This window comes from Gekko japonicus, unplaced genomic scaffold (assembly GCF_001447785.1).
Source record: "Gekko japonicus isolate JY-2015 unplaced genomic scaffold, Gekko_japonicus_V1.1 scaffold54, whole genome shotgun sequence".
In the NCBI taxonomy this organism is placed as follows: Eukaryota; Metazoa; Chordata; class Lepidosauria; order Squamata; family Gekkonidae; genus Gekko; species Gekko japonicus.
In genome coordinates this window covers 1,035,772-1,047,857 of record NW_015167058.1, presented here as the reverse complement: position 1 = coordinate 1,047,857, position 12,086 = coordinate 1,035,772, and the positions used below count along the sequence as shown (strand labels likewise).

General features: G+C 45.6%; 1 protein-coding gene across 1 annotated transcript in view; it reads right to left on the bottom strand.

Moving 5' to 3' along the window:
- Positions 1-12,086, bottom strand: part of ATP9B (ATPase, class II, type 9B) — a 247,304-nt gene that overhangs the window by 71,506 nt on the left and 163,712 nt on the right. Inside the window, exon 12 of the mRNA XM_015412490.1 lies at positions 9,450-9,610. Coding sequence (XP_015267976.1) covers positions 9,450-9,610 — 161 coding nt within the window. The remainder of the gene's footprint in view (positions 1-9,449; positions 9,611-12,086) is intronic.

Here is a 12,086-nt window from a genome sequence, read left to right as displayed (position 1 = left end):
ACTATGAAGCCATGCTCTTGTAGACACTGAACTGTCTTTGAGGTGTTTTGAATGGCCGAATTCAGATCGTTGCCCCTCACCAACAGGGTGAATGTGAACTCCCTGTTTCCTGAGGTGAACAACCGGATTGATGAGGAGTTTGGAGAACAGCCTGGGTGCAGTTGAAAGCCCGAATGTCAGTGCTCGATATTGACAATGGTGCCGTCCCACACAGAACCGTAGGAATCTCTAGTGTGTTTGATGGATGGGAACATGGAGGTAGGCCTCCGTGAGGTCTATGGATGAAAGGAAGTCGCTTGGCAGCAAGGTCTCTGTGATAGACTTGAGCGTCTCAAAGTGGTGAAGCCGAATGAACCTTAATGGTGCCGTCCCACACAGAACCGTAGGAATCTCTAGTGTGTTTGATGGATGGGAACATGGAGGTAGGCCTCCGTGAGGTCTATGGATGAAAGGAAGTCGCTTGGCAGCAAGGTCTCTGTGATAGACTTGAGCGTCTCAAAGTGGTGAAGCCGAATGAACCTGTTGAGGAATTTTAGATCCAAAATGGCCCTCCAGTCACCGTTCCTCTTGGGGACCGGAAAGAAAATCGAGTAGACCCCGTGACCTAGTTCTGACGGAGGAACAGGCTCTATGGCCCGGATGGTCAGTAGATGTTGGACTGCCCTGTCTACTAAGGCTCTTCTGGCAATGGACTTGCTGACAGGCAAGACCAGAAATCTTTCTGGGGGGTGGGGTGCCGGAATTCTATTGTGTAGCCGTGGGATACTACCTCCTGTGCCCAGATATCCACTTGTGATTCTGTCCAGGTTGCAGCGAAGGACAGAAGGCGTGCTCCCACGGGAAGGGACGGGTAGTCATTGTTGCTTGGGTTTGGGGTCACGGTCCCCCCGGTCAGCTCTGCTGAATGGAGGCTTGTGGAACTTAGAGTTGAACGTTCCCCTATGGCTGAAGGTCCTGGGTGCACTCCAATTGCTCTTCTTCTGGTCTTGGCGGAACCTGGACAGGGTGTGTTGGGAACAAAAGGAATGCGTATTCCGTCGTTCAGTTTGGTGAAAATTTTTCGGCATGGCCTTCTTCTTGTCACGCGTTTCCAAAAGAATTCTGTCAAGGGTGTCGCCAAAGAGTCGATCTCCCTGGAACGGATAGGCAGATACCATCATTCTCCACTAATTCCTCTGGAGGAAAAAATTCAGAGAGTCCTCTTAAATCTGGGCTTGGCTGGTCCCTCCGCCCTCCTCCCTGTCCTCAAGGTTGGAGACAAAAGAATCGAAATCTTTCTGGGGGGTGGGGTGCCGGAATTCTATTGTGTAGCCGTGGGATACTACCTCCTGTGCCCAGATATCCACTTGTGATTCTGTCCAGGTTGCAGCGAAGGACAGAAGGCGTGCTCCCACGGGAAGGGACGGGTAGTCATTGTTGCTTGGGTTTGGGGTCACGGTCCCCCCGGTCAGCTCTGCTGAATGGAGGCTTGTGGAACTTAGAGTTGAACGTTCCCCTATGGCTGAAGGTCCTGGGTGCACTCCAATTGCTCTTCTTCTGGTCTTGGCGGAACCTGGACAGGGTGTGTTGGGAACAAAAGGAATGCGTATTCCGTCGTTCAGTTTGGTGAAAATTTTTCGGCATGGCCTTCTTCTTGTCACGCGTTTCCACAAGAATTCTGTCAAGGGTGTCGCCAAAGAGTCGATCTCCCTGGAACGGATAGGCAGATACCATCATTCTCCACTAATTCCTCTGGAGGAAAAAATTCAGAGAGTCCTCTTAAATCTGGGCTTGGCTGGTCCCTCCGCCCTCCTCCCTGTCCTCAAGGTTGGAGACAGAAGAATCCTCATCCTCTTCCCTCTGATCCCCTCTAGGTCTTTTATGGGAACTAGGGGGCGCCTTCTGAGCTGCCTTGGTAGGCCAGAGAGAGGGACCTTGAGGTGGGTAGACCTGGGCACCAGCCGGGCCAGAGAGGCCCAATGTATTACAAAAGGAGGACATCTCCTCTTGCATGGCCTGCCTGAAAAATCTCATTAAATTAAATGAGACCAAATCGGCTCCTGGAGCCACAGGAACTCCCCCCCCCGGGGAGTGGGTCTGGCCTGGGGAGACACGTAACGGGGTCTTACTGGCTCCCAAGCAGTGGTGATCTCCCAGCAGAGGAATTTTGCCGCCTCCGGACACCCACGCCGCCGATCCATGATGGCTGCCGCTCATCGTTGTCCAGCCAATTTTGGCGGGCTCCGCTTCTTCAGGCGGTCGATGGTGTTTCTGGGTGTTCCGCGCTGCCGCCTCTGCTGGGTCCGTTGGAGTGGCACAAGCAAGCCCGAAGGGTGAGTTGGCCCCACTGATGGCCGCGGCTGCGGCAAACGTTTCGTCCTCAGCTGAGGAGAAACTGTTGGAGTGCTCTGCTGCCGTCGCCATCTGTCTGCACGCAGCAGCACTCGTCGTCCTCTCCGCTTCCTCGCTGCTCTTGACTCTCGCCGAGGAGCAGAGAAAGGGAGAGAAATAAATAGAAATAAGGAGAAAAAAGGCAAAAGAATGTAGCTGAGTGGGAAAGATTTAGTCACCAAAGCAGAGCTTTGACCCTAGCTGCTACTCCCTAAGAGGCAGGAATAGAAACTGAAAGCGGGGCTATTCCCAAGGCACCAAGAGGAAGGGGGAAACAGTGTTTCCTGCCTCCCTAAAGGAATGGTGGGAATAACTCATGGAGATGTCCTCCACCTCAGAGGGAGAACAAGGTGAAGAACTCTGAGGCCCACAAGGTCAGGAAAGATCTGAGAAAGCCTTTAGGACCATAAAAGCATATCTGATCCAGCTCAAGAGCCATCCAAGAAAAAGAATTGATAACTATTTTGAAATAAGTGGCTTAAAAATGTCAGAAAGGGAAAAATAGGCTCATGGCGTATTAGCAATGCAAAGAACATTAGAGGTAATGTGCCAGAACACACTAGGCACAGGGCAGGCCAGCCGAGCTGGAACGCGAGCAGGATGAGGCATAGGCACAACTGGTGCAGTGTGGTCAGAGTCTAGGCCCCAGGTCGAACACAGAGTAGGTCATTTGGCAGTAACAACTGGTTCATGGGCCAATCCAGAAGTCAGAGTCCAAACATGGTCCAAAAGTTCAGAGTCAGGGGCAGGGCAGTGATGGCAAAGTCAGGAATAAAATGATGCATTGCTTCCATAGATAGTCTCCCCCTTTCTCTGCCCTTTATAACAGAGACACTCATCTTGCAGCTGGATTGCATCATGCCACCCCTTTGAGGGAATGGGCAGTAATGCCTGAAGGAGGATGTAGTCCTCTGGATTTATATGTCAGAATAATACAACCTCTCTGACCCATCTACTGGAGGTGGAGGGCATATGGAAGATTTCCTAAAGGAAACAACCATGGTGTCAGTTTTACAAAAGGATTTAGTTCTGTCTAAGCAGAAACTCAGGGCCATCTTGACATCTGAATTGTGCCACTCCTTTCCCTGAGTATGCTTAGGATTGGGGCAGAAGGAAGGGAGAAATAGTTCTTCTGACCTATAAAAGGAAGAATTAATCTTTGGGACAAAGGCTGGATCAGGAAGGAGCATCACCCTGTCATTATGGAAAATGCAGAGCTCTTTGTCCAAGGAGAGGGCTCTGAGTTGTGAGACCCTCCTAGCTGAGGTGATACCTACCAGAAAAATGGTCTTAAAAGTGAACTCTTTGAGAGGGCAGATGGACATAGGCTCGAACAGAACCTGTAAGAGGGCTTTGACTACTATTTTTAGGTTCTAGGAGGGGAACTGGTGAACATAAGGGGAATTAATCAAAGATGTACCCCTAAGAAACCTTCTAACATGAGGGTGAAGAGAGAAACTCTGCCCCTTCTTAGTGCCCCTTATTGTGGAGATGGCCACCACCTGCCCTTTCAGGGTCCTAGTGCTTAAATTTTGATGGTTGTGTTCTGTGGTGAAGAGGTCCACCTCCACTTTGCCAAATTTGTCACAAATCTGCTGGAAGGTTTCCCTGTTCAGCATCCATTCTGATTGGTTGAGAGATCTTGGACTGAGCCAGTCCACGAGGGTATTATTCATCCCTACCACATGGACAGCCTTGAGTGACCACAGATGATTCTCTGCCCACTGCAGAATCAGTTTTACCTCCACATGCAGTGATTTGGATTTCATGAACCCCCCCCCCTGATGGTTGATGTAGGACTTGGTGGTTATATTCTCCATCCTGCCCGGCTAGGAGATCCTGGAAGGCCAGGAGGCCCAGTTATGCTTTGAGTAGACTGTTCCTGGGACCAGGTTCCTTGTGCCATCTTCCCCTGGGAATGGCCCCCCCAACTGCTGAGGCTGGAGTTCTAAGTGATCATTAGTGTCTTCAGTTACCGGAGTGGGGCTCCCTCCAGAAATCTGGGTGGGGTGATCCACCACTGGAGCTACTGAATCAGAGTTTCTGGGATCTTGACTAGCTGGAACTGTCTGTTGGCTATTATGCACCCTGAAAGGGGAGGAAGAAACTTTGGAGGGGGCGAGCATGAAACCTGACCCATGGAACAACTTCTTGACATGACACCAACATCCCCAAAAGCGTTGCCGGGGTCATTATCTCTGCTTGGGAATGTCGGGTGAGCTCCTGTATCAATGTCAGAATCTCCTCCTGTCTTTCCTGAGATTAAAAAACAAACAAAAAACGTTGTCTTGAACGGTGTCTATGGTGAATCCCAGGTGAAGAACCCTCTGAGCTGTAGCCAAACAACTCCTTTCCCTGTTGATGACAAACCCATGATCTTGCAGGCAAGAGACAGTTCGTTCCATGTCTGCAATTCCCTGATCGTAAGAGAATGATCTGATTAAAAGGTTGTCCAGCTATTGGGAAGATGGAAATGCCCTGTGTCCTCAGATGTGGCACCAGCGAGACTAGGACCTTGGTGAACACTCCTGGTGCCATGTTGAGACTTAAGGGGAGAGCCTGGTATTGGAAATGGAGCCCGCTGTAGGAGAAACGTAGGAATTCTTGATATGGGAGATGGGATTCTCAAATTGGGGTATGTAAATAGGCCTCTGACAGATCTATTGAGGCCAGAAAGTCCCCCCTTCTGAATCAATGAGCCTATGGATCTGAGGGTTTCCATCTAGGACTTTTTCTTTCCAATTCTTTGGTTTAACCATTTCAAATCTAAAATGGCCCTCATGTCCCTGTTTTTTTTTTTTAACTATGAAGAACACTGAGTAGACCCCCCGATGCCTTTTGGGTTTTCTATCACCCCAATATCCAGTACAAAGCGTATGGCCTGGAGGAGAAGAAGGTGCTTCCTTGGGCAACGATTCACTGGGACTTGTATGAATCTGATGGGGTTGGCGGTGCTGAATTCTAGAGAGTAGCTCTGGCTGAACTGGCTGGTATGTTCAATCAGGCACTTCTGCCTCATTGTTGTAAGAAATTTCCAGGATATGGAGAACCTTAGGAAGGAGCTTAGAGAAGACCTCCTGTGGGAAAAGGCGGGTCTGCACAGTGGTAATTAAGGAGTCTTCCTCATCTGATAGTTCTCCCTCTTCTTTTAAAGAAGAGGAGTCAGAGGAATCAGATTCTTTGAAATCATGGTCTAATCGAGGACAGAGTTCTACTGGGATGTCTTTCAGAGTGGGCTACTTTGTGGCTTTTGGAACAGGGGGAGGAAGGATTTCTACTCTCTTCCCTTCTACCGGTCCCTAGATGGGAGGGCGAGTGATGCCAGAATCTGCTAGAAGACCTAGAGAGATCTCTTTGGCTTGGAATAGCTTTGGATAAGGCTGCTCTGATCTCTTTATGCATTTTACCCTTAATCGAAGCTAGGAGGTTGGCCTGTGCATTATCCCCTGAAAGATCTTGTTTAGGGATTCCCATCAGTTTTGATCCATGCAGGAAACCCTGTGCAGAAGCAGACGAGGGCAAGGAGGGAAGCTCAAGACAGGATGCCAACCCTTCTTGAGGCGCAGACACAGAAAGACCCACTCAGGCTGCCATATGCTGCCCTTTTTTTGGGTGAGGGGAACAAATTAAAAACCCACCCTGTGGCTTCTAAAGAAGGTGCCCCCTTGCCTCACCAAGGTTCAGGAGGATGGCTGGAGGACTGAGCAGTCAGTGAATCGCTGTGGCTTACTGCACCCAGCCAGCTCGATGAGCTCCTGATGGCTGCGGTGGGAAACAGGAGCACTCCCTTAGTGGCAGCTGCCAATGCGCTGTGGAATGCAACAGTGACTGGGGAAGCTCCTAGCCCAAAGGCGAGAGATCCTGAGGCTGAACTGTCCTTTGGAGCAGTGGTGGTGGGTTCCTGCTGCAGCGATCCCCGCTCCTAGGCCCCTTTGCAACCACGTTGGCTCCCCTGTTCTTCCCTACTTCCAAACAGGCATCCAAATGGAGGAGCCGACAGCCTTCATACCCTCTAAGAAACAGCAAAAAAACCTCTCAGGAAACCCCTAGCTACTGCCATGAAAAGAAGGGGAGAAGAAAGGAAGGGAGGGCTGATCAAGAAAGAGAAATAGAAATTAAAAGAAAAAAGCTCTTTGGAATCATGGTGCTCGAGAAAGCGCAGTCAGTAATACCTAACTGCCCTGCAGGCAGGGACAAGACTGGGGCCCAGGAGAGAAGCCCCTCCTCCCTAGGAATCGCAAAGTTCAGCGACCCTGCCTGCCTCCAGGGAGGAGCTTCTCCCAGATGTTCAAACTGCCCTGCCCTGGACCACTGGAGAAAAACCTTCTGGATCTCCTGGATATACTGCAAATGGACAAAGAAATTGCAGATCCCTTACCCCCACCACACACAGAATCTCACAATTCCATTCTGCTAATAGTGGATCATTTCTTCAGCACAACAAACACTGAGCTGATGGGGAAAAAACTGCACTGTTTGACTGTACAAGGCTCCTTCTGCCAGCATTAGGTGCTGCTGTTAGCAAAACAGTTAAAGGAACCAACCCAATGAGATTTAAAAAGTCTCTTTTTTCAGAAGAGTCTTTAACAAGCATCTGCACTGCATTTTTTGTGGCACACATTTATATGCCACTTCCACATCCTATATATGTTGGAAAAGTGATATTTATCTATCAGGTTTTTTTAAAGCCTGAATAGCCTGGCTTAGTGTGAGCTCATCAGAGCCTGAAAGCTAAGCAGTGTCGGCCACCGTTAGTATTTGTATGGGAGGCTGCCAAGGAAGACTGGGGAAGCTACACGGAGGAAGGCCATGGCAAACCACCTCTCCAGGTTTTTTTAAAGCCTGAATAGCCTGGCTTAGTGTGAGCTCATCAGAGCCTGACCAGTGTTCCCTCTAAGCTGAGTTAGCGTGAGTGAGCTCACTGTTTTTAAGCCTCCGGCTCACACATTTTTGTCTCAGCTCAGGAAGGAGGGCTCCAGAGCAGACTAATTGATGCAGCAGCCAAATGGCTTGCTCACAGCTTTCATGCCAGTGGCTCACAAAGTGGAATTTTTGCTCACAAGACTCCACAGCTTAGAGGGAGCATTGAGCCTGACAGCTAAGCAGTGTCAGCCACCGTTAGTATTTGTATGGGAGGCTGCCAAGGAAGACTGGGGAAGCTACACGGAGGAAGGCCATGGCAAACCACCTCTCCTTGCCTCTTGCCTGGAATGCCTCGTGAATGGGGTCGCCATGAGTCCGTTGCGACTCAAACAGCACCTTCTTCTTTTAAAAGCAAAATACAAAATGTGCCCTAAAAAGAAGGGAACCATAATGACTGACAGTATATCTGGAGGGGGGGGGTTACCATGCAGTGATTCACATGAACAAAATAAATACGTTTGGAGAACTGTGAAATCCAGCTACTGTCTCTGTACATCTACCTGACAGCACTGCCATCCCTCTCATTCTTCAAAATGGACAAGTTAGACTTGAAACATTCAAAACTATTATACATTAAAGAAATCTTACTAGTGATTTCTATAGAATGTGGGCTGCACTGCAATTAAATTCTAAAATGAAATTTGGCGGAGCTCAAAATTGCCTGGAATTTGAATCCACTGGCCTAGTAGGCTTTAGTCTCCATTCCACATGCATGGGGTCTAGTTATTAAACAGAGAGGAGGGAAAGGCACATGCTCAAAGACACTCACTTTAAATGGCATTCCCTTCATGCATATGAGAGCTAAACCCTGGCACTGAAAGCAAGTACTGAGCAAATCCATTGTGATCCTTCAGTCAAATTAAGCCCCCTCCAGATTCTCTTTGTGTCTTCTATTTTCTGAGCCTTTAGGGTACATTTAGTTTTCAGGCCAATTTTTATATCTGCTAAATATAAAAGAAAGAAGAGAGGCAGATTTGGCAAAAGAATGATTTCAGTAAAGCCAAGGAGGCTGCTACCTCAGTCAAGAGCTACAGACACAAAAGTATTCTTTGTACTAATCAATGCAGGCCTGAATAGGCTACCTACATTCTGGTCTGGCCAGTTACAGCTTTCAAAGTTAACTGCTATATTCAGGAGAACTGATGTAGTTTTTGTTTGTTTGCATCAGTTGTGCTACTTGCATCTGCTACACTATCGGGTATTCAACAAACAGAATCATCATTTATCTTTATGTAATCAGAGAGAAATACTGACTAGTTTCAGATGTTACACTAAACCCTTCCGATGCTAGGTGAATAAGCCTGTAAAGAACTTCAGGCTTTACTCACACACCAAGAACTTGCTTATTTCTTCTCTTCCAACACAAATCAATGTCTGAAACAGGAAATTATGGTTTGCAACCCATGTGTGAAACCCTGTTTGCAATCCTAGTTTACAGGACAATAACAACACTACTTGTTGATTCAGATGTAAGAAAAAAACACGGTTTTCCACAAACCAGAAAGTTACTAATTCTCTGGTGGTATGCAAGGGGAGGAGGGAGGGGTGTCCTTGAGGGCTATTCCAAGATTGTTCACAAGCACCAAACCATAACTTGGTGTGTCTGAACTATAAATAATCAAGCACCTATTTTAAAATTATGAGATCACAACAATGACCTGAAGGGTTTGAGTCAGAAACAAATGCTTAATAAAAAAAAATATTTTGAAGATATTTTTCTTTGTGGTCTCCAGAAGAGCCTAACACTGCAAAACTACAATGAAGGACTATAATCCAATGAGCTGTTTTGATGCCTAATGCTTTTGCTAGAGGTATAGAAATCATTATAAATTCCAAGGTAAATCAAACAATCCTTTCAAATATACATCTCAGAAACAATATTTTCTGCTATCCAAAGAGAGAACCCTGTTAAATACATTAATACAAGTGAAAGGATTAGATAAACTGATTATTCCAGCAAGATTAACATTATACCAAAAAGTACTACTCTTTTGTAAAGTGATCCCTTCGGAATCAGCAGATTTGTTGGCACCTTCTCCTACCACAGCTTCCTGATAAGATCAATTTCCTTCACAATGAGAACTAAAGTTACATTTCAAAAAAGCCACATTCAGTGAAATTAGACATCTGTGTTTTTCTCTCATTCTCATACATACCTGATAGGGATTATGTAGGAAAAAAGGAGGAGAAACCGAAAAAGGTTGCGGTACCATGGACCCACAAACCCTTGCAAGGTTACCATAACAATTGAAAGTGCAACTAGAGCCAAGAACAGTGCTTTGGTCAGTTGATTCAGTTCAAGGTCCAGCAAACCAACCTAAAGAAAGCAACATAAATTCAGTAATGAAGAGAACAAACAGACAAATGCCATTATACACTGAATAAAGTGTATAAGGTTAGGGGGAAAAGTTACTGACACAAAAATATTTCAACTGCAAATTCTGTGTTTAAATAATGGTTCCAAGCACATTTGTATTCTCAAAATGATCTGAGATGATATAAAAAAGGGAGCAGCCTTTTTGAATGATCTTACATCACTTGGAGCGCAGCCTCTGCACTGGTCAAAGACTACCTTGGCTTTAAGGCCACAACTTGTGTTTGCTTTTCAGAAACATAAGGCATCCAATGACCACACCACTGGGCGCTACTATAAAGTACAAAAGAGTGCTGTCGGAGCAATCCCTCCATGAACTGCATTCTCAGGCTCCAAAAGCTCATTTTAGAGCGCCATCCCAGCCTGCATACTTTTTAGGGTAAACAAACAAAACTAAATTTCTAGAAACTACACAGATACCACGTTTGTATAATAAATTTCCTGTAGCGATTTTTGTATACCTTCATATCTCCCCCCTCCCACATGTATGCATGCTTCTTACCATTCATATAGTAGTATAATACACACTAATCAATTGGAGATAGTTACATGTGTGCTTATCATCTATACTGAGACAAAACATCTGTTTAGGAAATTTATTTGTGAGAGAAATAGCCCTTTTACGTTGCAGCTGACAGGTACTTTTGTTAAGAGTACACAGACAATCTTGCTGAAGAGTACGGGAGTGCTACATCTCATAAGCAAATAACCTCCTGAAGGACCAAAAGGATTCCCAGTAAATAATCCCTTATTCCAGAGGTTTCTTGCCAGTACTATCACACTAATCTCTTGATTGGACATTAGCTTTAACTGAATCTTACCCTAAAGTGGATTTTTTAAAATCACTGTAAGCCTTAACAAACTGACTGCAGTGTGCTTATAGTCAGCCACACAATGCTTTGAGGAAGGCCAGCCCTTTGCAAGCCTTTCCAGTATGGGAATCAGGCCCGTAGCCAGGATTTTTTTTTTTTGGGGGGGGGATTTAAATTTTTAAGGTGCAGTTAAATTATAGTTAATTAAATTAATCTGAATACCTGTCTTTAAAGGGGGAGGCTCCGAGCCTGTTTCCCAAAGTCTCATGGGAATGCTTTTGAAAGACTCACCATGACCTAGGTGGTATACAGCAGGACTGGACTGAAAAACACCCCCAAAAAACAAGGTTTCTGGCATGGCTATTTGTGGGGCAGGGGCCCCAAATGCCCCACTGTAGCTTCAGGCCTGATGGGAATGATGAAGAAAAGGAATTGGTTTAAGATGTGGCTATGCATACTGTAAGCTAAACATAGGTAATGTTCTGTAATTCAAATTCTAAAACAAGAAACGCTGAATTCTGTGGCTTGCGTAAATCAAAGTCAAATTAAGCAAATTTTCATTAGTTCTTATTTTGCATAATGTATTCTTCAAGGTTTAAATAATTTATCCTAGTTCAACTAGTCCTGTTTATTACATTTATATCCCACCTTTCTTCTGTCATTACCTAGGATTCCCCAGGAGGTCCTTCAATCCAAGCAATGGTCAGACACAGGCCTGTTTAGATTCAAGCCAACACTGTAATATCCGCTAACTATACCCTGGGACCAAACTGCAGAGAGAAGCAAACAGAAACGCAGGGCACTGAATAGCAAAAATCGTATTTAGACCCTCTTTTCTTTCTGTGATGCTTCTGAGATTTAAGAAAGCTTTACCTGCACACTTCTGAGCATTTTCTAGTGTTATGCATATATTTTAAGGTTTTAAAAATAAACAGATCTCAGGAAAATGAGTCATTCACCTAACACTATATTGCGTTTTATCTATACTATGCACACACTTGTTTTAGTCTTCTGCTCATGAATTAGACATATCACAGAAAAATAAACCCAGAACTTCAGAGCTCCAAAAGTAGTGAATTTAGCTAGCATGGAAGCCTTCAAATTTTGGATTTATTTGAGGCTGTACCGCAGGGGTGGCCAAACTTACTTAACATAAGAGCCACATAGAATAAATGTCAGATGTTTGAGAGCCACAAGAGATGAACAAATATTACACACGTTTTTACTGGAAAATATGCAAATTTGCTTTATATTAACATTAAATGAGACTGCCAAAAACAAAAACAGAAGGGATAAAAACACATATTGATAATGATTCTTTTTTGTCCAATGATATTTATTAGTTTGCTAATGATATTTATTTGCCTGAGAGAGAGAGATGAAAAGAAAGAGAGAAAGAGAGGGGGAAGAGAAAAAAAGAAAGCAAATAAATGGGGAGGGAAAGAAGGAAAGGAGAGATGGAAAGAATGCAGCTTTACCTTTAAATGTGTTCTCCAAACCCCCCCCCACGCCCCCGCACCAGCTGGCTTGGCTTGGAGAAGGGATTTAAAGGGGCTTTGAGAACATATTTAAAGTTAAAGTTTCTTTCTTTCTCTGCCACCCCCACC